Source organism: Oryctolagus cuniculus, chromosome 16 (assembly GCF_051225735.1).
Source record: "Oryctolagus cuniculus isolate XC-2025 breed Fujian yellow rabbit chromosome 16, ASM5122573v1, whole genome shotgun sequence".
In the NCBI taxonomy this organism is placed as follows: Eukaryota; Metazoa; Chordata; class Mammalia; order Lagomorpha; family Leporidae; genus Oryctolagus; species Oryctolagus cuniculus.
Genome location: NC_142882.1, coordinates 84407466 through 84433156, shown reverse-complemented (window position 1 = coordinate 84433156; position 25691 = coordinate 84407466). Strand labels below are relative to the sequence as shown.

Genomic DNA, 25691 nt, shown 5'->3' with positions numbered 1-25691 from the left:
CAACTGAAGAAATTCTGAATACAGACTGCTGGACTAGTGCTGCATTAATGTCAAATGTACTGATTTTGATCACTGTTTTGTGGTGCAGTAAGGAAGTGGCGTTCTCAGAAAATAATGCTGGGGTCAAGGTGTGTAGGTCATTAAGAAACAGGGTAATAATGCAAGGGGTCAAAATGTAAACCAACAGCAAATTCAAGTGAAGGTAAATGTGTGTTCCCTGCCTGCAATTTTCTGAAAGTCCAAATTTACAAGGAAATTTTTAAAAAGCCAAAACACAAAATATACCTGAAGCTATTAGGACTGTCCCCCAGGTCTCCCGAAGTTTCTTGAGACTATCTCACTTTGTCTTTGATGTATATAATTGCTGTTCTAAGATATCTGATGACCCTGATTATCAGGATGTCAGCCATTGCTACACATGATGTTTGACCGAACCCAGTAACTCATGGGAAGCAGTCTCCTTGGTGGTCTGGATGGCTGTTTTCCAAGAATTCAGTGAGTGATGAAAACCTTGCTTGTAACAGAACACTGGCTACCTCCTGGGGTTTTGACTGCCCACATTTGTGAAACCAGCCCAGGGGAACAGGCATCATCCAGAGACGTGGCAATTCTGTAGCCCTTTTGGCCAAAACTGGATTCATATGAGAAACCTATTTCAAAACACCAATCTGTACCCACTTCTCACTGTGGAGCCCTGCGTTCTCCCCACTTACCGTACCCTCTGTGGGGTCATAGAGTCTCTGCATCAGCTGGACGGTCGTGCTCTTCCCACAGCCGCTGCTCCCCACCAGGGCCACCGTCTGCCCGCTCCGCACCTTCAGGTTGAGGCCCTTCAAGATCTGCAAGGAAGGAGAAAAGCACTCTTATAAAAAGGGAGAGCAAATCTACTCAAGTTGAAATTTGTAAAATCAAGTAAGAGAACATAATCCACAGCGGAAAAAGCACATACATATCAAAATAATAGCAACTTCATTCTTTAAGGTGATTAATCAATCAACCAGCATTAGGAATTTCTCTAAATATCACAGTACCTTGACATTAGCTCGAGAAGGATAAGAAAAATGAACATCATTGAACTCCAAATTCCCTTTGATGCTGTCTGGTTTGTGTCCTCTCTCTGAAAAACTGTCAATTTTAGGATTCTAAATAAAACAAAATGCAATGACTATTTCATCATAGAATAAAACAACTGCATTTTTAAGGAATATGATTCATCAAATTCCAAAAACAAGATTTGGAACAGCCCAATCTCCCTCACAGAAGACTGAACCCAAGACTGAACGTGCATGTGTGTATTAAGGAAACATTACTTTTCAGAAAACAGTCTTTTCCTGGAAAGTACATAGGGAATATTCATTTCATTTCATACAGTATTTCATTGTAAGCCTTTGGTGTAACCTCATAAGCTTTCCAAATAGTCAAGTACACATATTTATACAACTACGATAATTATAGAAATATGCTGTAATTGATACAGCCAAGTATTTCAGCATTTACTGAATATCCTAAACAATAGATATAAGAGATTGGCTGGAGAAGACTGACTAAATGACTGGTTACAGCAAATTATTTAGAAACAATGTAAACTTTCAACATACTGGGAAGCTGAGCAATTTTTTCATGACTTGGTCAATGAAACACGAAAATTAAATTGAAAATTATTCAGGTATCTTTCATTTCATCAGCATAGTCACTGTAAAATGCTTTAGTATGTCTAAACTATTTTTTTTCCCCTATAGCCAGTTCAATTTATCACATCAAACATACAGGGATAACTTGGGGAGGGGACAAACCACAGCAAACACACTGCCAATTGGGTCCCACCAATAGTGTAATGGACCTCCCACCCATGCTATATAGTGTAATGGATCTCCCACCCATGCTATATAGTGTAATGGACCTCCCACACATGCTATATAGGAAGCATAATATTCTCAGCTTGGCTGCAACATGAGAGAGAAAACCTAGGAAAAGAAACATCTTTGCTCTAGATAATAATAATAGTAAAAATAAAATACCAGAGTAATAAAAAATACAGTAGACCAGTTGTCTTTCTACAAAATGCTATCAATGTTATTATATTATCTAAAGATAAACTTTCAGAAAATTAAGATGTGTTTTGTTTCACTCATTACCAAGAGGTCATTTATTTCACATAATTAAATTTCATAGTATTCAATGTATTTTACTGAATATATAATATTATATATATTATTGAATATAGTTGACTCAAAACTATGTCACCTAAAGCCAGGTTTAATTATCCAAGTCAAAAAGACCTTCCCAGCATGAAAATCAGAAGTTACTTACGCTGTCAATAATACTGAAGATCGCATATGCTGCTCCTCTCGCATTGGCAAAAGCATCGATACACGGGGCAGCCTGACCAACACTAAAAGCTCCAATTAGGATTGAAAAAAAGACCTGAGCAAAACAACATGAGAACAAGTTGTAGGTTACTTTCTGGCATTCATTATTATCTAAAACATGATTCGTGTGAAACACACTATACAAAGGCTTATCCTTTTAAAAAATTTAGTAAAAAGGCAAATTTTACAAAAGTTAATGTAACATTTCATTGCCTGAATGAGTTTTTCCAAACTCAAAAATAAGGTTTTTGTCTCATTTGCCAACTACCTGCTGTTCTTCTCCTGAACATATAAAGTCGGAAAACTTTGGAGATTATTTGGCTGACTCTGAAGCTGATGTCACCAGATAGAAACACCTGCCATCAGTGTTATTCATTCCCATGTGACTTACTCTATCCACGCATGGAATTGTACAGAATGCTCACCGTGAATTATACACAGCATTCAACAGGCTCTACAGAACAGTCCTTAGAATAGCTGTACTTTCCATGTTCATACACACAACATTTTACAGCTCACAAGTGTAACGTAAGTGAAAAATACACAAGAAGACAAACACTTTTGTGTAGCAAATTTTTAGATAGTTACACTTTTGTACTTAGAATCCATATATTAAATATCTACCCATTATTCATAACAGAGATAATAATCTCCACCGAAGTAGAAGTTATGAAGTCAACACAACCGAGTCCCCAGTCTCCATGCACAGGGCTCTGCATGGGCTCCCTTCTCTGTGGACACCACTCTGGGCCTACGTAACCCACAGCATTATTGTCCACCTTCTATCCATGAGGAACCAAGAGGGCAAACTCATCCCAAAAGGCTAACGGCTACGCCAGTACTCAACCTCCCTTCCTCACACAACAAAAACCTGTAACCAAGGCTTGAGCTTTGAAAAGGAGGGATATAAAAAACCCAGAAGGTAGATGAAGACATCATATTTTCAGATTCTTCATAAACAGTAGGAAAGATACTCACTGTCATTGCATTTCCAATGGTGTATTCTTTGGATATAACTAGAGTAGATCCATACCAGAAGGCTAGTGCGTATGAGGCATAGATCAACAGGAAGGCAATGCCCATGGAAATGTTTGCTGAAATGGCTTTCTTAATTCCAATCTTTTTGGCATTTTCCAAATGTTTCTGATACCTACCAGAAAAAGAGGGGGGTTATGTCATAGTGAGTGACAATCCCCGATCTGAGCCACAGTCGCCCCCATACAGCTGGAGGTTGAAGGAACAGAGTCATCAAGATGACATCCTGGAGAGACCCAGCTTCCCAGGAACTGACCCAGTTCAGGATCAACCAGGACAAGAACAGATCTGAGCCTCGCTTCCTGGCCTGGACTCATTTCCCCTCATCCCCACCAAGCCCACCAATGTCCCTGTGGCTGTTCCAGAACTGTCTCACCTCTGGGACATGAACGAACTTTTTTGTCACCTTCCTAGCCAGCATCACAAGTCAGGGTTAAGGTGGAAGAGAGAACCTAAACCAACCAAGATGTGAACACTACTCCAGACTCTTAAGCAGGTTCTCAATGAGATCCATTTCTCTTCTCTAAAGCAAAGAGAATCCTCCCTCTATTGCCCCACTGGGCAAGGGAAAGAAATGTTTCTTGCTCTTGTAATAAATCTGGGCTTCTCTCTTTGAAACATATATATATATATGTATATATATCTTCTGAGATATTTACATATATAATATATACAGTATATATTTTATCTTTAATATACATTTTATAATATTAAATATTTTCATAACATACATTAATTAGGCTGATCTTCAACTGTCAAGCTAGGTACAAAGTGATAAAGTGGTCAGTGTATGGAATATGGGTTCTTACTCAAGTTTTCTAGATTCTGTTTTCATGATCTCCAAAATGAAGTTAACAGCACTCATTCTGCAAGATAGCTATGAGGCTGATAGGTTACTTCCAGGGTGGAAAACATGAAAATCCCAATTCCGATTATTACTATTTATAATTGTGTTCAGATTTCATCTCTTCCTGAATTTTGCTCATTTTATGGCTATCATATTTTTAATAGTAATTCAAATTCATACCACTGGCATCTAAGATTTGATATAAAGGTACAAATGTCTAGAATGGCTCTGTAAAATTATAGTGTTTTACATCAAATTAAAGTAACCTGCTTCTCCATTCTAGTTCCACAGAGTGTGGAAAGTTTCATTTTGGCTTCCTGAAACCAGGGAAAAAATACTCCATTGGATATATAATGAAGCTCTGGAGAAAAATACCACAAATGAGGGTGCTTCTCTTTTTAACAACAAAACCCCACTGTTTTGGTTCAGCAAAATGAGATGTGAGAATTTACTAGTTTTTAGAAAAATGTATACTGTGACCAGAAAGTCTTTCCAATTACTTAAAGCACCCAACTCTTCTATTTTTTTATTTTTTTGACAGGCAGAGTGGACAGTGAGAGTGAGAGAGTGAGAGTGTGAGAGTGTGAGAGAGTGAGAAAGAGAGAGAGAAAGGTCTTCCTTTTGCTGTTGGTTCACCCTCCAATGGCTGCCGCGGCCAGTGCGCTGTGGCTGTGGCACCGCGCTGATCCGAAGCCAGGAGCCAGGTACTTATCCTGGTCTCCTATGGGGTGCAGGGCCCAAGCACTTGGGCCATCCTCCACTGCACTCCCTGGCCACAGCAGAGAGCTGGCCTGGAAGAGGGGCAACTGGGACAGAATCTGGTGCCCCGACCGGGACTAGAACCCGGTGTGCCGGCGCCGCAAGGTGGAGGATTAGCCTAGTGAGCCGCGGCACCGGCCAAAGCACCCAACTCTTAAGAGAACTTCCCTGCTCCTGGGTGCAATGTTCCGTCAGCAGGGCTGTGACCCTGGGGAGACAGCCAGCACACCACGCCCAGCACGGGTGCCTCCTTGAGCATGTGAGATTTCTGTCTGCCCCGCGGTGACCCATGGCTCCGGTGACAGCAGTGGACATGCCGTAATTACCTTCTCCCGGGCGGCTCGCTCACCACAGCTAACGGGGCACTGGTAGCACTGACATCCTGGGGTCCAAGTGAGGGTTAGTGGGCCCTGTGGGGATTACTGTACATAGGAAGCAGTGCGAGAGAGGAAAAAAGGAAGAGGTTAGAAAACCAGACACACGGTTTTGAAAAAGGATTAAGGAAGTGAAGAGGAGAAAAGGAAACAGAGGGGATTCAGGAACACTGGAGATTCTGGGAGAATTTTTATTTCAAGGAGTTGTGGGTATCAGAGGTCCCACAGAATGGTATAAGAAAATAGTTCACCTGGAATCATACTTCAGCTATCTTGGGGAAATAAACTAAAGAAAATATTAAATCATTATTTACATTCAAGTTAGGGGTACACATATCATATCCCCAAACTCTCTGTGATGGTCACACTGAGACCACTTTTGTATGTCAGTCATACTCAGGAATGTGTTTGCTTGTCTTTAAGGCAACTGTTCAGGCTCTCAAGCCCAAGGCCACACAGCAGAGCCAGCAAGTGTGGTAGCCTGGACTTGACCGTGAGAGCTGAAAGCCAGGGCAGGAAGCCCTGTCCTATGGAGAATTCTGGCCTGTGACTGGGAGGCCCAATCTGCTCAGGTTTGTCTTCTACATCCCTCTTCAGGGTCATTACGGGAGATAAAATGGCAGTAAAATAAAAATATTTTGAGAATCATACTTCTACATCATTGGTTTACCTGATAACCCTGCAGGTTTTGTCTTATGCATTTAAAAACAGTCCTCCAAGAAGGGAGCTCCTAGCCTCATCAGCCTTCCAAGGAGGTCCCAGAACAGTTAAGTGGAGGAAAGCCGGCCGTCACACTCTAGTCATCAGTCCCGGGAGGTGCTAAGAGTCTGTGGAGGAGGAGTTAGTACGAGGGGAGGGGAGGGACTAAGCAGACACTCCAAAGAATGAGCCACGAGACGCAGAAGCTGTACACACGGAACCTTCCTGACCTTTCCAGCTCTTTGTTCTGGCCCCCGAAAGCTATCACGGTCCTGATGGCGCCCAGAGCCTCCTCTGCCACGGCACCTGCTTTTGCATAGGCAGCTAGTTCTTTGTCACTGAAGGCTGACAGTATCTGCAAAGGAGACAAACAGCTGTGACGTCGGTGTGGGGAGAAGGTCAAACAGCACTCCGGTCTGTTCTTTAACCTGCATTTTTCTTCCCAAAGCCCACCCTTTATCAAAACGTCAACATCATGCAGCAAATGACACCCGGAACCGGATCCAAGGGCTGCTTCCACCTGCTACAAGGGTCGGACCTGGTCCACCTAGTAACAGGCTCCCCAGAGCAGAAAGAAAGAGGAAATCCATGCATAGTTCTCTGACTGGGGTTTTGGGGAATAGTGTCAAGTTTCATACCTACGTTCTTCTCTGTTAATTGTAAGGTAAAATACAACAAAACCTTACTGCTGTGAAAGACTTCACCATCTTGCCCTTTACTATGTCATGATTTATAAACACCAAGAAAATAACACTCTCAGACCTATTCATGGGCATCCAACTGAGTAACAGGAAGGCTAAACAAGATGTTTCAGGAGAACAGTAAAAGAAGAATCCAAACAAAAGAGATGCAAGCAGTTCAGGAAGTAAATCATCAACCCCAGAATGAGAAAAAAGCGATGCCAGTAAAATTTCTCAACTCTGAAACGTTGACTAAAGTAGAGCAGATTACGCGTATTTCATTGCAAGGCATAACTGGCAGAATGCCCCTTACCTGTCATAACTGACAATTAATAATAAATAAAACAATCCAAACTACATTTGAAAGTTTTATATGCATGTAATAGCTTGGAGCAATGTTCTATTTTAAAAGTGTTTCCTTAAACAAGGACATAATCGTGTCAGTATAGGACACTTAAACTACTATGTCAGAAGATTTACTCAAAGAAATGATGTAACAGTGCAAAAAAATTGTAACTGAAGTCAGAACTGTGAAATTGAGTCACATTAAAAATTAATCTTATTAAAACTCCATAGTAGGCTGGCGCCGCAGCTCACTAGGCTAATCCTCTGCCTTGCGGCGCCGGCACACCAGGTTCTAGTCCTGGTCAGGGCGCCGGATTCTGTCCCGGTTGCCCCTCTTCCAGGCCAGCCCTCTGCTGTGGCCAGGGAGTGCAGTGGAGGATGGCCCAAGTGCTTGGGCCCTGCACCCCATGGGAGACCAGGAGAAGCACCTGGCTCCTGCCATCGGATCAGCACGGTGCACTGGCCGCAGTGCGCTGGCCGCGGCGGCCATTGGAGGGTGAACCAACGGCAAAAAAGGAAGACCTTTCTCTCTGTCTCTCTCTCTCACTGTGCACTCTGCCTGTCAAAAAAAAAAAAAAAAAAAAAAAAAAACTCCATAGTAACAACCTTTTTCTGGATGTGGTTTCAACTGACATTTAACACAGATTTGCACAAGTACCAGAACCCCAGATATAAAAATTAACCCTGTCAGTGTGGGTTAACACATATGACAATGCCCACCACTCACACACCTTTGCCCAAACAGCTGCAGAGAGCCCCAGGATGGGGCTGATGGCCATTATCACAAGGGTGAGCTTCCAGCCTCTGATGAAGCCCACTATGAATCCTGCAAAAAACGTGGCTACTGCTTGAAAGAACATTCCAACCTTGTCACCAATTCCTTCACTGATTCTGGAGATGTCACTAAAAAAGATCACACCTAGGTGGTTACAGGCAGGAGGTCTTCAGTTAGGAAGGGGACGCAGACATTTCACAAACACATAGGTCAAACATTTCCACACTACTGCAAGCCTCTTTCAGAGTCTTAGCCTCTTCAATGACATTTGCCCCATCTGAATACTGTACAGAGGGAGAAATTCAGGATTAGTTCAGGCTTCTGAGAAGTTAGTGGCGTTAAAGCTGACACTATACAGTGAGTCAATTCTATTAGAGAAGTCGTCACTTTTTTTTTTTTTTTTTTTTGTGACAGGCAGAGTGGACAGTGAGAGAGAGAGAGACAGAGAGAAAGGTCTTCCTTTTTTGCCGTTGGTTCACCCTCCAATGACCGCCGCGGCTGGCGCGCTGCGGCCGGCGCACCGTGCTGATCCGATGGCAGGAGCCAGGAGCCAGGTGCTTTTCCTGGTCTCCCATGGGGTGCAGGGCCCAAGCACCTGGGCCATCCTCCACTGCACTCCCGGGCCACAGCAGAGGGCTGGCCTGGAAGAGGGGCAACCGGGACTAGAACCCGGTGTGCCGGCGCCGCTAGGCGGAGGATTAGCCTAGTGAGCCGCAGCGCCGGCAAAGTCGTCACATTTTGAACACAGGTGTCTATCTGTTCAAAAGCAGGAGTTAGGAAGGCTGTTCAATAGTGTGAGGGAACAGTTACAGGAAAGTATTATTTCCCGTTAAAGCTTAAGCATCCCTTATCTGAAAATCCAATCTCAAGTGCTCCGAAGTCAGAACGTTTTGAGTGTGGATAGGATGCTCAAAAGCATCAGATTTTAAGGCATCTTGGAATTTAGATTTTCAGACTAAGGATGCTCAACCATTAAAATCCATGAAAATATTCCAAAAAAAAAAAAAAAAAAAAAAAAAAAAACACAAACCCACACACACTCCAAAATCTGAAACCCTTCTGGTCCCAACATTTCCAACAAGGGATACTCAAACCACATAAGGTGCTTGCTTCCACCCTTGCTCCTATTCTCAACCCAGAGCAGGTGGTTCTTTGAAAATCGAAGTCTGGCCATGCTGCGCCTCAGTTCAAACCCTTCCAACGGTTGCTGCTTCACCAAGGGTGACACTCTTAGCTAAGAATGCCTTGATCTTCCCTCCTCTCCTGACCTCATCTGCTCACTGAGCTCTTGCCAGTGCTGCCATCATGAAAGACTGACCTCCTAACCCCCTCCTGGGACATCAGCACCAAAGGGACAAAGACCTTTGCTTTGTTCATGGACACATCACAAATACCTAGAATGGTGCTTGGCAACCCATAGGTCCTCAAATATTTGTTGAATGAGAGGAGACTCAACACTTAGTAAAGCAAGTCTCTCTGTGAATTAACTAATTCATCATTTATTCACTCACTCAACTGCCTTTACTGAGGGCCTAGCCCTTGCCAGGCTTACAGAAAGCTCCAGGAGAAGTAAGCAAGAACGAGACGTGTGCTCTGTCCTCAGATGCACCGCCTACACCATGGGGGAGGAGGTGCTAAAAGTTATGCAAAGTATGCGTCACAGGCTATATATACAGCAGGATACAGCCATCACAAGGGCCGGTCCCAGCACAGGGCAAATGCTCACCTAGACATATTTTATCATTAACAAACCTTCCTGACAAACTTTCACAGTCAGTGGAAAATCCTTTTTGAAAGTGCAACATCACCAACACACTTACTCTGTTAGCCGTGTGTTGAGTTCAGTGGTGTCATTGATGTCAAACCAGCCTATTTCCTGTCGTAGAATAGCATGAAAAAATTTTTGCCGAATTTTTTTTATCTGTCGGCCAGCTGCCAAAGTCCAAAACGAAACTTGTATATAGGCAGCGAGGAGAACTCCGGCACCTAATCCTGAGTAGTAGTACGCATATCTGGAAAATAATCAGAAAGACTCTTTTAAATATTTTATTCAATTCTTTTAAGAAAGACTATAAAGGATATTATAACAAACACACATTAAAGTTTTGCCTCTTTTCTTAAATTATGAGATGATTATGAACTCCATGATGCCAAGTCTACCTGCTTGAAATATCAGCCAAAGAAAACAGCTAAGTGTTTACACTTAACTGTAAAAACAATCTTGTTAATGATCCATTTTTCACTGATACTGACAATTTATAGACACAATTTAACTTGTCTTTCCTCGCAGTGTTATATGCATGCATATTCTGTTGTAGTGGAAAAGCTCACTTCTACATACATATTGCAAATACAGGAATAAACAGATTGAGTATGTGACATGGCTCTTAGAGTTTCTCCACATTGTTTATAAAAGAACCAAAAACATCTATTTGACAGAAGTTGAAAATATTTTAAGTGATAAAATGTCATGAATTCTAATTTGGAGGGAAAACTTAGCTAAATCAGTAAGAATATATTTTAAAATAACAAAGGCAGTTTCAACACTTCCAAATGGATTTTTTATCTAATTTCACAAGCTCTGTCTAGACAGAAACCTCCAGCATACAGACGGCAATCACTTCAGTCAGCAACAGTAACCGATATGCACCATACAGTCATTATGTTACAGGGTTTGGAGATTTCTGTTGAGAAGACTGAAGGGAGAGAATGCATAAATAACACAATTGGATCAACTAACACAATTAAATTCAGATGGTAGATCAGGTAAACGTCTTATCAATATTAAATATATAGAATTTTTTTTTTTAATTTTTTTGACAGGCAGAGTGGACAGTGAGAGAGAGAGAGAGAAAGGTCTTCCTTTGCCATTGGTTCACCCTCCAATGGCCGCTGCGGCCGGCGCGCTGCGGCGAGCGCACCGTGCTGATCTGATGGCAGGAGCCAGGAGCCAGGAGCCAGGTGCTTTTCCTGGTCTCCCATGGGGTGACCTGGGCCATCCTCCACTGCACTCCCTGGCCACAGCAGAGAGCTGGCCTGGAAGAGGGGCAACCGGGACAGAATCCGGCGCCCCGACCGGGACTAGAACCCAGTGTGCCGGCGCTGCTAGGCGGAGGATTAGCCTAGTGAGCCGCGGCGCCGGCCAATATTAAATATATAGAAATTGGTAACTGCAATATAGATACGTAAGAAAATACTCTTATCCTTAGGAACTATGCTGAAAAAAAGGGCCATGTTTTATGCAACCGACTTCAAACTGGAGGGAGGGGCAGACACGATACCAATAGGTGAGCACCTGGGAGAGGAGCCCAGGAGTCTCCCTGTGCATTTTTACAACTCTGCAGTCTGAAAGCATTTTCAAATGAAACATTAAAAAAGTACACCACAAATGCGTACATAAATTACCTAGTCATTTCTTCTTCCAGAATTCTGCCTGGATTTAGCAGCGACAATGAAAAATTCACTAAATAAAAATAAAACAAAAAGTATTTTTAAAGGGTGTACTATTAATAGGCATTGCCAGATGCTTAAAATCTAACAAGAATGGAAGCACGTGAAATATACAGAAAGGCAGATGTCTAGCCTAGTGGTTAAGATGCCCCACATCAGAGTGCTGGTTCCAGTACTACCTGCTCCGCTTCAGATTCGGCTCCCAGTTGTGCCTGGCAGAGCAGTGACTGATGGCCCAAGTACTTGGGCACCTGTCTCCCACATGGGAGACCTGGATGGAGTTTCAGCCTCCTGGTTTCAGCTTGGCAGGCATTTGGGGAGTCAATCAGTGGACAAGAGATGCCTCTCCCCCGCTCTTCTCTTTCCCTATAACTCTGCCTTTCAATACACACACACGTACACACAAAAATCTTTTCATAAAAAATGCACCTCCTACCAGAGCGTCTGGGTTGTTTTCCAGGCTCTGGCTCCTGACTGCAACTTCCCATTCACGCAGACCTTGGAAGGTAGTTGTGATGGCTCACGTAACTGGGCACTTGCCACCCACAAAGGAGACTTGGATTACATTTCCCAGTTCCTGGTTTCAGCATTTGGGGACTAAACTGATGGATAGAAGCTCTGTGTCTGTCCATCTATATCTCTGCCTCTCAAATCAAAGAAATGTAAAAATAAATGCCTATCAAAGGTGCTGTAGCTAAGAAAATCACTCTTCATACTCTGATGGACCCTCTACTTGACTCAGGTAAAGAGCTCAGGGGCTTGGGTATGGGACCCCACAGCCCCAGACGGTACAGCTGAGCCCTCCCAGGCTCTTCCCCACCTGGCAGTCTCAGGACCTTCAGTGGGGCAGGTTCCGAGGACACACAGATGTACAGAGCCCGGCCAGGGGCACAAAGCACACAGGAGGCAGAAGAGACAAAAACAATGATTCACATGGGCTACACAGGGCTTCGGGGGCACTCTGTTTCTGGGTGGCTCAAAGAACTTTACAGCCACCTGATTCTGTAAACTTTGTTTTTGCATCTGTGTTTTTGTCTAACCTGTGTCCTAAGGATGTAATAAGGACAAAAGCTGAATTACATCTGCCGCGAAGGAGGAAAACCAGAGAGAGGGAAGACGGGTCGGTGGGCACCGGCAATTACTGCACATGCTGCTGATGGGGATTCTCAAAGCACTGTCCTTGGAGGGAAATACGCTGCCCTTGAACGTGCCACACGCCAGGCACTGCTCTGAGCACTCTGTGTGTATTAATTCACTTGCTTTTCCTAACATGATGAGGTAGGTCTATTATTTTTTAAAGGTTTACATTTTTTTATTTGAAAGGCAGACAGAGAATGGAGCAGGAACCTCATCCAAGTCTCCCACATGGGTGGCAGGGACCCAAGGAGCTGAGCCATCACCTACCTGCTGCTGCCCAGGATACACATCAGCAGGAAGCTGGACTGGCAATGGAGCAGCCAGGACCCGAGCCAGGCACACTGACACGGGATGTGGACGTTGTATTGGTGACTTCAGCCACTGCACCAGACACCTGCCCTTGGACTGGTTTGTATACACCCCCATTATACAGAAGAGGAAAATGAGGCACAAGGTCACACAGCCAGCAAGTGGCAGAGTGAAAAGTGAACCCAGGTGTTCTGGCCATGCTCTATAGAATGACTGGTGGGGAAATGATTTGATTTCACTTTATTTAAAAAAAAAAGTGACAAAATAAAAAGGAAACAACCTGCATCTACTGCATTCACAAAATAACAGCAGCACAGCAGTTGCTACACTCAGCCAGGACACAAGCCCATCTCTTTGTTCCTTTATCATGTGTAAACAGCACAGGGGTCATGTTCTCTGGGCCTGTGTATCCTCCTTATCTTTTTCCAAAGGGAGATAAGGTTCCCATTTCTTCCAAACTTGAACTACCATCAGCGGTAATGACCCAGACTGTGACTTAATTTGGCCGTCCGGATCGTAACTCCCAGGGATGCTCACGGTGGCGGTTTTCTGGTTCTGAATCCAGCTCTTCCTCAGCTCTGGGGCCCTGGAGCAATCACTCCCTGTGCTGCTTCTCTTCTCGTCAGTTCAGTCCTGTATGCTCACTTCCTTCTTTCTAAGAAAGCAGAAACTCTGCTGAACACACAAAGAAGCTCAGGTTCCACACGCCACTGCCTCCACAATTGCAGGGAGTCCCAGGTCCAGGAAACTGGAACTGTGTTGGAACCAGAGGCAGACAAGCAGTTCTAAACCTGTGCTCTCTGGAGAAACCACTGTGGACTCTTTCTCCCCTGAACTTGGAAATCAGGTGAAATCTCACCTAAGTCTTCCTCTTCTTGAGCATTTCCCTCAAACTTCTTACTTCTCTTGCTAAGAATCCATAACTCAAACTCTCTCCCTCCTAGGAAACAGCACCCCAGATTTGACCTGCTTCCTTCTCAGGGTCCCAGGCCAAGAACACAAGAACAGCCATCTAATTCTGGGTTGGTAATCAAAAGTCCCCCAGCAGATCCAGAGTTCCTGCAATGTGGAGACAACGGGAGGTCAATGTGGCTGGTGCACCCCCAGAAGAGACCTGGGGATCTGGTCTTGTCCAGTATTGGCAATTCTCAACACCTACACTCTGTTATAATCACGTGGGGACCTTGAGAAAACACCTCAGTCGCTCCTAACATACCAAGCTGGAAACTCCCACTCCAGTCCCCAGAACGCCTCCCACAACAAGGAAACAGGTAACTCTCGAAGCTGCCTATTTCAGAAACCTCCCATATAGCCCATCCATCCTATGGATGGAGAAAAAGAATCATGGAGGGGTGGTTTAACTTCCAAGTTCTCAGTTTTCCCCAGTATTTGCTGATCACTGACTATGATCCAGACACTTTACTTAAATTCTCTCTTAATTCTATCAGTGAATCTATGATTATCTTCTATCAAAGATGAGAAGCCAAGGAGTGCAGAGACTAAGTGACTTGCCAGTGGTCAATGAAGGATCTGAGTAATAATGTTTACATGGAGGACGATGGGGAAATGTCACTTCTGTGTCACAACTCAATGTCCGCCTTTCTTGATTCTTCCGGGTACTTCTTTCACCATACAGAACTATTCAGTGCAGAACAAAGAGTTGGGGTTTTCCCACACAGCTCAGGCAAAAAGGGCAGTCAACTGCGCTTACTCAGGACTCAAAAATGCCTTTTCCCCTCAACCCCAAGGAAATGCAAGTGTTTGCATTTCCTAGATTATTGTAATCACATAGGGCAGGCATCAAAGATATTAAGTTCTTAATATGCTACAGAAAAACTGTCCTTAAGGTTTTGAATGTGAAATTTCAGTGCATAGTTTCTGTACAACGGAATCATTGTCAGGGAATCACCCTGTCAAGAAGTAGCTTCATTGTGTTGACAGGATGGGGCTCTGTTCACAGTCAGTCATTGTCAGATCCTCTTGTAATTGAGACCTTTTATCCTTCTAATGTTCTCTTCTCATTTGGCTCCCATGAAATCTAGCTGTCCAAAAACCCAACAATTCTAAAGAATAGACTCTAAACAAGCAACATCTCTATGAGACGACCCAGGACCTCAGCTAAGTGCCTATCTGCTCCCAACTCCCATGATTCTGCTAGACTCTACAACTCTAAACATATCCCTGACACCCAGTATCCTTTAAAGAGTTCCTTTTCTCCAAAGTTATGAAAATATTATTTTTACAAACTTTCAAGGGCAGGCAATGGAGAGTCCTAACATCTGAGGAACTTCCCCTTCCAAATCCTCCAAACAGCTAATAGCACTAATAACAAACGTGGCTACAGAGGGCCAAGGGTCATAAAGAGGAGTGCTTATAATTTGGAGACTACTGAGGCAGGGTTGGCAGCTCCCCTGAGTTTAACACTCCAGCAATCACAGATCTGTAAGTCAATCGCTTGTGCCGTTCCCCAGACCCTGAATTGGACCCTGGGCACAGGACACAGCAACTGTCAGGTATGTCCAGTTTCAAAGCCATTCAGTTGCACAATTAGTAACAAGTGAAAAAACAAGCAAAGCGCCTCAGGTAGGAACAGTGTAGAATTATTCTGGTGTCAGTAAAAACAAAAACAAGGCTAAAAAATTTGGTTCAGGGGCCGGCACTGTGGCGTACCAGGTGAAGCTGCCACCTGCAGTGCTGGCATCCCATATGGCTGCCGATTCTGGTCCCGGCTGCTCCACTTCCTATCTAGCTCTCTGTTATGGCCTGGGAAAGCAGTGGAAGATGGCCCAAGTCCTTGGGCCCCTGCACCCACGTGGGAGACCCAGAGGAAGCTCCTGGTTTCTGGCTTCAGATGGGCACAACTCCAGCTGTTGCGGCCAGGTGGGGGGTGAACCAGCGGATGGAAGACCTCTCTCTCTCTGCCTTTTCTTCTCTGTGTAACTCTTTCAGATACATATTTTTAAAAAATTTGGTCAAATGTTAGTGAGCTGCACTATTTTGCTAGAGTTTAAAAAAATCACGAAAAATACAAATGAAGCCATGTGAACTATTTCTAAGCGTTCAGTAGTATTAAGTGTATTTGCATTGGTGTACAATGATCTCTTGACACTTTCATCTTGTATAACTGAAATCCGATGTCCCCATTTCCCTCTCCCCAGCCTTGTAACCACCATTCTATTTTCTACTTCTAGGAATTTGTCCACTCCAGAAATCTCATGTAAGGGGACATATACAATATTTGTCTTTTTGATTGGCTTATTTCATTTAGAATTATGTTTTCACAGTTCACCAATACTTTAGAATGAATCAGAAGTTCCTCTCTTTTGAGGGCTGAATAATATTCCATTATATATATAAACCACATTTTGATTATTCATTCGTCTGTTATTCTAATTTTAAAAATTTACTTGCAAGTCAGAGAAAGCAACACAGAGAAAGAGCTTCCACCCACTGCTTAGCTCTCCAAATGCCTGCAATAGAGGGGGCAGGTGAGAGAGGGTATTAAGCTGGGAGTCAGGAATTCCATCCAAATGGCTCATGTGAATGGCAGGCACTCAACTACTTGAGCCACTACCTGCTGCCTCCCAGGGTTACAGGAAGCTGTAATCAGGAATTGGACCAGGTATTAATCTGCAAGCAATCCAATAGGGAATGTGGATATCCTAACAGGTGCTAGGCCAAACACTCACCCCGATCTAATGTTTAAAAATTCTGAATAGGAATCTATTTTTGATTGATGCATTCCAAGAAGGGAAACAAATAAAAAATTCCTACCTCCCCAACTTCCTTAAAGACTTTTTAAATTATCCTGTCCTACTCTAACTGGTGTTTACGTTAAGTTTTTTGCCACTGGCCAGACATATGCAATCCAAACATGTTTTTTCCCCTATGGTTTGGAGAAATATACATATATGGTCATGATTACAGTTTTGATGGCAGAAAGACCTGGGTTTGAATTCTGTCCTCACACTCATCAGCAGTAAAACTATGGACAAGTTACTTACTCTCTCCAAGACACTGATTCTTCATCTGTCATGGAGAATAATGTTAACCTTACTCTGTAGGATTGTTTTGTGTGAGGCAGCATAAGTGAAGTGATAAATACAATGAATGATCCCTACTATTACTGTTGGGTTCATTTTACACAGAGGTTTTTTCAGAGACAATAGCACTTGAGAACAAGTAAACTGTTTTTGTAGGAGCTTGCTTTGATCATTCAAAGAACACTTTCAGTAGATTACTAAATGGCATTAACATTTATCAACATCCCTGTAAGCATCTTATTGTGTTCATTAAGCAATTATATTCTCTTGGGTAATCACACTCAAGTCCCCACTAAATACGCAGTTCTTGATCCATGAACACAGAAAACTCTTGCTGAATGCTACTGATATGACATACTTCACTTTTTTCTGCTATCTTTGCTATGAAAGCTGCCTTTACATTCTCAGTTTTTATTATTATGCCATCTGTGTACCAGTAAAGCTTCACCCACCCCTCTCCAGTTGGGTGCCCCCAAGGCCCTTGCAGGACTAGAGTCTTTGGGCTTGGTCACAAGCATGGAAATCTCCCTTTCCACGTGGAATTCAGATACTAAGAAAAGGACTATGTCCATGGAAGTCCACCCCAGTGCTCCTGCAGGGCCCCTCCTCTGGAAGACACTAACTCATGGGATTCCTTGGGCGTGGCAATAATTACAAGGCTTCAAGTGAGTTCCGAGGCACATCATGCTCATACTGAATCCATTCACACTTTCGTGAAGTCCTCTACCTGGTTCTGGTTGACTTCCCCCTACCAGCACCACCAAAATTAGACTCACAAACTGGGTATAATTTTTTAAAAAGGGGAATCGGAGAGAAACATAAAACCCTGAAGCAGAGCCACAAGCTGAGCATAACCACAAGAACTCCCACGCTGTCTGCTACATTCAGAACCCCACCAGTAATCCCAGTAGGGTGACACTACACAGACAGACTCTACGGCTACACAGTAGTCAAGCAGAGGTATGTCTCGTCTCTATTTAGATGCAAAGCTTAGTGTTTCCTTAGCCTGAATTATAAGTCATTCACCATACTTGCATATCTTGACATTAAAATGAATATCTGAGGAATTTTCTAAGAACTTCACAGCTCCTTCTATGATATCTGGAGAGACACAATGCCCCAATTATTAGACAACATGATGACCAGCAGCACACATTTCTACATTTTTACCCAGCTAAAGGAACACTACAGATTGGGGGAAAAAAAAGTTGAGGAATGCTTACCTGGAAAGGAGAAGTTTTCTGCAGTGTTAACAAATTTATCAGTCATTTCGCCAAACACGATCATCATGAGGGGAAGACCTGATCCATGAGCTATGGCCATGATGGTGCCCAGCAACATAAACAATTTATCCTGCCAATCAGAGTATCGAAACTGGGGAGAAAAGGGAAATATAGTAGTACTTAGCTTGTTTCTAACAGTTATGTGTTGTGTGGATTTCTGCTAAGAGTCAAATAAGTGCAGGAAGAAAAGGGATAATTCCAGGCCAAATCACCAACATGACTGATTTGTGATTCTATTTGTTTTGCATTCCTAAAGGAAATTAATCTAATTCTATTTCCTCGGTGTCTGATTTGGGTGAATGAGTACAACACAATCAGAAGGGACAAAGGTTTGGTTCCATTAAGAAACGTTGTTGGCTCCTCCAGGATCCCTGAGGTAGTGAGTTAAGGACAGCAAGGCAGACATGAAGCGCACACACATGTCATACCCTCCCACACAGCATCCAGAACAGTCAGAGGGAGACTCAAAAACACAGAGAAACAGATCCTCCGAGTTTTGAGGATAAGAGCCCACTATTCAAGTAAGCTTTTAAAATATTTCTAGTTTTAATTTTGCACATTTCAGTGGGAGGATATTATCATGGTTCAGTATAGAAGCACAGTGTGCAAGAAGCCAAGTGAAAATAGCTAGCATTTAAAAGGCAGCCCTGTTGGGAAGTGTAACAAATAACATCGAGTGCCTATGTGTGTACTTGAGGGAAGTCTTGTTCATGGAGATGGCACTCATGCAGAATCCTGCAGATCAGGGCAGTTTCCTGGAGAGCAAGCAGGGAATACAGAGGAAGTCGGGGATGCTGAGGTTCAGTTAGCAAAGCCACCAGGAGCTGCAGAAGCGCTAAGAACCCTTTGAGGGTCACATTACTAAGCGTGGGACAGGATGCTAGAGGGAGGCACAGAATGCCCAGTGGGCTGCACCAAGGACCTTAGCACCACCTACGAAGAGGAGGGGCACCACCAGGAGTCGCAGCCCCTAGGGACTAACTTGCAGATAAGCCTGCAAACTTCAGCCAGCTTTGTGGCTCTGCTTGCTCATTTCCTCCCTGTTTCCAACTGACCCTTCCTTGGCTCACTCTTTATTCCTTCCTCTTCTGCCTTCCAGACAACTTCTTCCTCCTCTCACACTTCCATCTCGACAGCGTCTCCTCTCTTTAAACTTTGCCCTCTGTCCACTTCCCCCCACACCACCCTCTTCTGGGGACAGGAAACAGTTATGGGGGATTGGCTGATGAGTCAGGCGTGGCCTTTGAAGGCCAAGGCTGAGTCAGAGTGGGTCAGATCAAGTGAAGAGTGGGTCAGTACCCATGTGAGTCTGAGGTTGGAGCACATGGTGGGGATGGGTGTGTGTGTGTGTGTGCGCACGTGTAAGTGCACACAAACCATTCTCAACGAGTTCTAGAAGTTCAGCTGGGGTCCCGTGGGACTAGACTTCTTCCAAGACACTGAGCTTACCTTGTACCAATAGAAAAGCACTAAAAACTTGCTTATGCATAATCAGAATTCCTACCAGCTGCCTCATATTTAACCAATATTCCTAGAAGCTAAAGGTGAACAGACTTCTTAATTGCTTTAATGTTTTCAGTTAAATAACCTTCTTCACATGCAAGCTTTTTAAAGCTAACTTGGGGGACATTTTTCATAAAACAAATGCAGAGATGCATTTTCCTGAAATTGGTAGGTTTGCAAGTGACTCTAACACATCTCCTGTTTTCAGTTTCTCTGTACACCAGTTTGCTCTGCCACAGTCACAGCTAGCCTATGCCTACCTCTTTTATGTTGACAGCGTGGGCCCTGGACTCTGAAAAGCCAACCCTAAGATAGCAGAGGAGGAGCAACGTCACAAAATCTTAGTCTATGACTCAATTCAAGGTCCCAAACTTGAATGAAGCATAAGATTAATGTCATTTAGTGTTTCATGACTTACCAACGTTAATGGTCCGATCAAATTCACTTTCTTCATTTTCTTCCTGTCTTGGTTGCTGTAAATAATATAATTGCTTGCATTTAAAATGATTATTAAATGTTTCACAGTCACTGAACATAAATGTTAGTAGATGGGATATTCAACTACTACAATATTTTCAAATATTAAGGAGTGATGTCCACCAACTGTCAGATTTTCGGGCTTACCAAGGCAAGGTAGCCACCAAGAACAGAGGTAACTGTCCAAGGTCCTGCAAGGACATTTGGGTAAGCAAGAATGGCCACCTGCACTGCAGAACTCACGCATGGAGGCAAGATGAATATGTTAACAAAATGTCTGCCATGTCAAATTCTTTTGCTGGGAAACAATGCATGTTGAGCTAAAATTAGTACAGACCACTCTGATGAGTGTGCAGAGCGGTGTCAAAAAATCGTTTTACATTCAGAATACCTCTGGAATTCAACTCCAAGTCTCAGGGTTTTTGCCAGTCCTTACAGATCAGCCTTCTGCCTAGCCTCTCCCCCTCCCTCTCCCCCTCCCCCTCTCCCTCCCCCCACTCCAGTCCATCCTCAGCCAGCACCAGAGCAATCGTTTGTAAAGCAAATCATGTCCTGTTACGTCTCTGCTCACACACCTACCGTGGCTCCCATTTTTCCACAGAATAAAAGCCAAAGTCCTTAGGTTGGCCCCAAAGTCCCATGTGATCCGTATCATTAGCTCCTTGCCCCTGCTTCCTCTTCTCTGGCCACCCCAGCCTCCCTGCTGCTTTGTGAACACACAGACTTGTTCTCCTTCGGGGCTTCAGCATGGTCAGCCACCCCTGCTTAGATACTCACAGACAGCTCTCCTCTCCTTGCTTCCAGGTCTTTTCCAAACATTGCTTCCGGAATAAAAGCTACCCTCACCACTCCGCTTACAATGGCCAAGTTCTTCCCCCTTGCACCATTTCCCTTAACTTTGACAAATGCTTTCTGAAACGATAGCTCAGCTGACTTAGGATGTAAACTACTTATGTCTGTCTCCCACACAGTAGCAAACTCCACGGGGATGGAGATTTCTCTTTCTTACCTAAGATGCAGTTATCCATGTAGGTGATAAAGTTGTCCTCATAGCACTTGACCCTTATGGATTTAGGAAAATCATGGGGAAAACATCTACCACTACCTCTACTCAAAACAATGTGCCACTGGCAACAGCAGCAAGACCAGGGCAAGCACACAGCTAACTCAGTAAGCCCCAACAACTGGCGTGGGTGTGGCCTCCTTGGCAGCAGCATCTTGGGGTTGCAATTACAAAAATCAGCCTTATTATATTAACGTCATAATCATACAGTCTCAACTCTGTGAGCCTCAGGGCAGAGGACTTCCCGGGTGTCACTATACCTTTTGCAGGGACAGCCCCCTTTGGCCACTCATCAGATGTCCAGCCAGTGCAATGCACAAACAGCCTTCTTCAGGAAAACACCAGCTATTAATAGGCTGCCCAGCCAATGCCAGCCTAACTCACCAGCTGAAGAAAATCCCAATTTACTTCCAGAAATGAAACCATCAGTTTTCCAATTCTACCGGGCAAAATTACAGTTTCTATGAATTAATGCCAAGGTTCTTAGAAGCAGTGAGGCAGTGTCTCTGTGCACGCTCGTTAACAGACTCCAAGATGCTACCGTTTATGCATCTGATAGGCACGTTTTCAGTTAGCTAATCAGGCCCCTTGCAGCTGGAGGGCCAGCTTCAGCGCCTGATAAACGTGTCCCCCTGGGCGATCTTTGGATGACACAGGGCCATTGGTTCTCAGTGGCCTGGAGTGAACTCCCAGACCATAATAGCCTCATAAACTATTTGAGGCTAAGGGCGAAAATGATTCACTACTCCCACAGTCAGAGAGGAGCAGAAATACACACCGACTGGAGAAATCTGCCCCCACCCCTGTCAAGGGTGCCTCCCGGGGCCAGGGGGACCCAGATCCAGGCCAGGCCCAGGCCTGGGAGAGGGGTCCCAAGCCAAGGAAGCGCCGGGACTGCCCCCTTGCTCTTGAACAAGAGGTGGTCTGCAAGCACGACTTGGGAAGACAGGCTCCCCAAGGCTCCAGTGCCCAAACCCCAGAGAAATGGGGAACCCAGGCTGGCCGTGGGAGGCGGGGAAGGGCGAGAAGAGGAGGAGGAGGGGACGTGAGCGGGACAGTGGGCTCCACCGCCTTGGCCCAGGGCGCACCACTCTAGAGGCGAAGGCCCCCCCTTAAGTTGAAAACGGGGGACGGCAGAGAGGAAGGCTGCTGGTGGCCGCGTGGAGTTAAGTCCCGGGGGGCGCGCCCCTCAGCACCCGGGGGTCTCTCCCGCTGCCGGGACGGCCCCGCCCGCCGCCCGCCGGCACTCCAAGGTTCGCGCCTCACACAAGACCCTCCGCAGAAGGCCAAATGCCTCGACCGCTTTTCCGGGCAGACCTTGTCCTGGCCAACCCGCCAGTAAGGCCAAGGCAGCCGGCGACGTTACCTGCTGCCGCCCACTCCGAAGTCGCCCTCGGCTGTCCAGGGGCGCCGCGCGCTGCCGTTCCGCACAGCCTGCAGCTCCATCTCGGCCTGGGGAGAGACCACGCCTCAGCCCCAGGACCGCCCCCGACCCCCGCCAGGCCCCGCGGGGCAAGCAGCCCCCCTGCACCCCGCACCGGGCTCCCGCCGCCCCCTGCCCGCGCCCGCGCCCGCGTCCCCGGGGACCCGCGCGCCGACTCCCTCACCTCGGACCTCGAGCGTCTCTGCGAGCCGCCGGGCGCGCGGCTGCAGCGGCCGCGGGGTCTGGACTTTGCCCGCCGCGGCTCCGTCCCCGCCCCCCTCCCCGCACGCGTCCGGCCCCAGCGACACCTCCCGCCGCCGCGGGGGCGAGGGCCCGGGCCCCAGGAGCAGCTCCCGCCGCCCGCGCCGCGCTAGGGCCCCGGCGCCCGCGCTCGCTGCCGCCCACCCGGGCGAGCCGCCAGCCCCGGCCGGGCCGCGCCAGCTGCTGCCGATAAGCCCGCAGCGGCGCGGGGCCGCGGGGCCCGGGCCTCGCGCGCAGCGGCCCCTGGGCGCTCAGTTGCTTTTTTTGTAACCCCACGCCGGGGCCAGTTTCCGGACGCCCAGCACCCGCACTCCGCTGGCCTCCCTCTTGTGCGTGGCATCGGAAGGCCTCGTCCAGGGCCGGCGCCACCGCATCAGGCTCCTTGGCGGTGCCCTGTGGTAGTCAGAGGAGCAGATTGCTACGGTTGCCAGAGACTTTGGTGACAGCGTTAACAACCCAGGTGGTTTGAGAGGTGCGTCCTGCCCAGCGGGGCGCCCTGCTCCCACCCCGCACTTGTCCACGCCCTGGCACCTCCAGGTTCCTCACAGGAGCGGCCAGGCCTCAACCTCAGGCCGTCGCCGCTCGCCCACTGTGTGACTTTGGGTTCTAGGCCTCACTTTCCTCGCAGGTGAAACATGGCAAGCAAGCATTTCGCTTCCCAGGTGATAGCGAGGCGTAAATGAACTGGATCCTTGCATTCAGACAACCGCCCACACATGGAAAGTATTTTTTCTTAAAGGAGACCTCTGCACCGAATCTGTGCAGACTTTATTTTTCCCCCCTTGTCATTATTCCCTAAACAATACAGCTCAACAACGAAGTACAATGTATTAAATAGCATAAGTCATCTAGGGGTGAATCAAGTATTCAGCAGACTGCATGCAAATACGGCACCAGTGTTATATAAGGGATTTGCGCATCCACAGATTGTTGCTATCTTTTGGGGAGTCCTGGAAGTAAAGGTGCCAGTTAATCCCCCTGGAATATCAAGGGAGCACTCCCCTAGGTCAAAGTACCTAGTCCCAAGCGTCAAATACAGCACACAGTCAACAAGCACAGCTAATCAGGTAGGGGATCACCTGCCGCCCCCGCTGCTTCTGTGTCTTACTAACGCAATGGCTGTCCGGAGTTTTCTCGGGTTCCTAGAGAATCTTAAGGCCGAAGTGTCTATGGCGGACTCCATTTCCTTTGGGTATATTTGGTGTCTTCAAAAAGATGATGTAAAATGTGTATTATGAAAGTGCCATCTTTTTTGCAGTGAAACAAACTTTTGAAAATTCCAGGGGCTGGCGCTGTGGCGTAGTGCGTAAAGCCGCGAGTTCGAGTCCTGGCTGCGCCAATTCCGATCCACCTCTCTGCTATTGCCTGGGAAAGCAGTAGAAGATGACCCAAGTCCTTGGGCCCCTGCACCTGCGTGGGAGACCAGGAAGAAGCTCCTGGCTTTGGATCACTGCAGCTCCGGCCAATGTGGCCAATTGGGGAGTGAACCAATGATGGAAGACTCTCTCTCTCTCTCTCTCTCTCTCTCTCTCTGCCTCTCCTTCTCTCTCTGTGTAACTCTGACTTTCAAAAATAAATAAATCTTAAAAAAAAAAGAAAATTCCATTTGCTATGAACTTTTTGAAGTCTATTCGTATCCCTAGTGCGGGGGGGAGGGCGGGGGGGGGGCTGGATTATATGATGGTTCTATTTTTAACTTTCTGAAGAACCTGGGAACTGATTTCCACCATGGCTGTATAAATTATACTCCCACCGACAGTGTGCACGAGTTTCTTTTGCTGCACACCCTCACCAGTGCCTGTTATCTTTTGTCTTTTTGATAGTTGTCAATCTAATCTGAATAATATCTCATTGTGGTTTTTGATTTGAATGTCTCTGATGACTGGTAATATTGAGCATTTTTTCACGTGCTTTTTGGCAATTTTTATGTTTTCCTTCAAAAAAAAGTCTGCATCTATTGGCTTTTAAAAATTGGAATGTTTTTATGCTATTAATGCTATTATTTTGCTAATGCTAATAATGCTATTATTATCATGATGTTATTTTGGCCATTAACACCTTGTCAGACAGCTAGTTTGCAAGTATTTTCCCCCATTCTGTAGGTTGTCTCTTCTTTCTATTAATGTTTCTCAGTTGTTCAGAAGCTTTTGAGCTTGATGTGATCCCATTTGTCTATTTTTGTTCCTGTTTCCTGTGCTTTTTTGGGAGCTTTACCCAAAAAATCCTTGCCCATTCCAATGTCCTGTTGTGTTTCCCCTATGTTTTCCTCTAATAGTCTCATAATTTCAGGTCTTACACTGAAGTCTCTAATCTATTGTATATGGTGAGAGGAGTATGGTTTTCTTCTGCAACTTATGCATTTCAGAACTCTTAAGCTGTATTTATCAACCTCTGACTTATACACTGTTGTCATCATGTACTCTAACTTTCTCTATAGATTTATAACTCTTATGGGAATGTTATAACTTTTAGTTAGTACTCACTTATCTATATACTTATCATTCTCTTGTCTTCTCTTTTTCCTACACCTTTTTCCTTCCCCCTAAAGAATATTCTTTTGTATTCCTTTAGTTGGTGATGAATTTTCTTCGCTGTTTTTTCCTGAAAATTACACTTTTATTTTGAAAAAGTATAGGTTATTTGTGGATTTGTCTTGATGGACATCAATACTTCTTATGAAACTATAGGAATTAAGATAATGTGTTTCAACAGGCATGAACATGGAATCCAGACTTTGTAACTGATGGAGCTGGCGTTCTAATCCAGGCAGGATTATTAGCTACAACATGAACTAGAGCAGGCATGTAGGGATGGAGAAGATGGATCAAAATCAAGTGTATCAGATGTTCAACACATTCA

General features: G+C 45.3%; 1 protein-coding gene across 6 annotated transcripts in view; it reads right to left on the bottom strand.

The window, feature by feature from the left end:
* The window catches only part of ABCB4 (ATP binding cassette subfamily B member 4), a 69856-nt gene extending 46371 nt beyond the window's left edge, over positions 1–23485 (bottom strand). For 2 of the 6 annotated variants that reach the window (XM_089315857.1, XM_089315856.1), the window contains exons 1-12: positions 22756–22888; positions 22515–22600; positions 20027–20081; positions 18046–18196; positions 11289–11346; positions 9704–9895; positions 7840–8011; positions 6314–6438; positions 3348–3519; positions 2311–2424; positions 1032–1142; positions 714–839 (exon numbers count right to left, since the gene is read on the bottom strand). In XM_089315857.1, coding sequence (XP_089171983.1) covers positions 714–839; positions 1032–1142; positions 2311–2424; positions 3348–3519; positions 6314–6438; positions 7840–8011; positions 9704–9895; positions 11289–11346; positions 18046–18196; positions 20027–20081; positions 22515–22594 — 1356 coding nt within the window. In that variant the 5' untranslated portion in view covers positions 22595–22600; positions 22756–22888. Of the gene's footprint in view, positions 1–713; positions 840–1031; positions 1143–2310; positions 2425–3347; positions 3520–6313; positions 6439–7839; positions 8012–9703; positions 9896–11288; positions 11347–18045; positions 18197–20026; positions 20082–22514; positions 22601–22755; positions 22913–23363 lie in introns of those variants that run through there. The other 4 variants (XM_089315855.1, XM_070059858.2, XM_070059861.2 and 1 more) reach the window with 4 other exon arrangements.
* Between the last annotated feature and the right edge of the window lie 2206 nt (positions 23486–25691).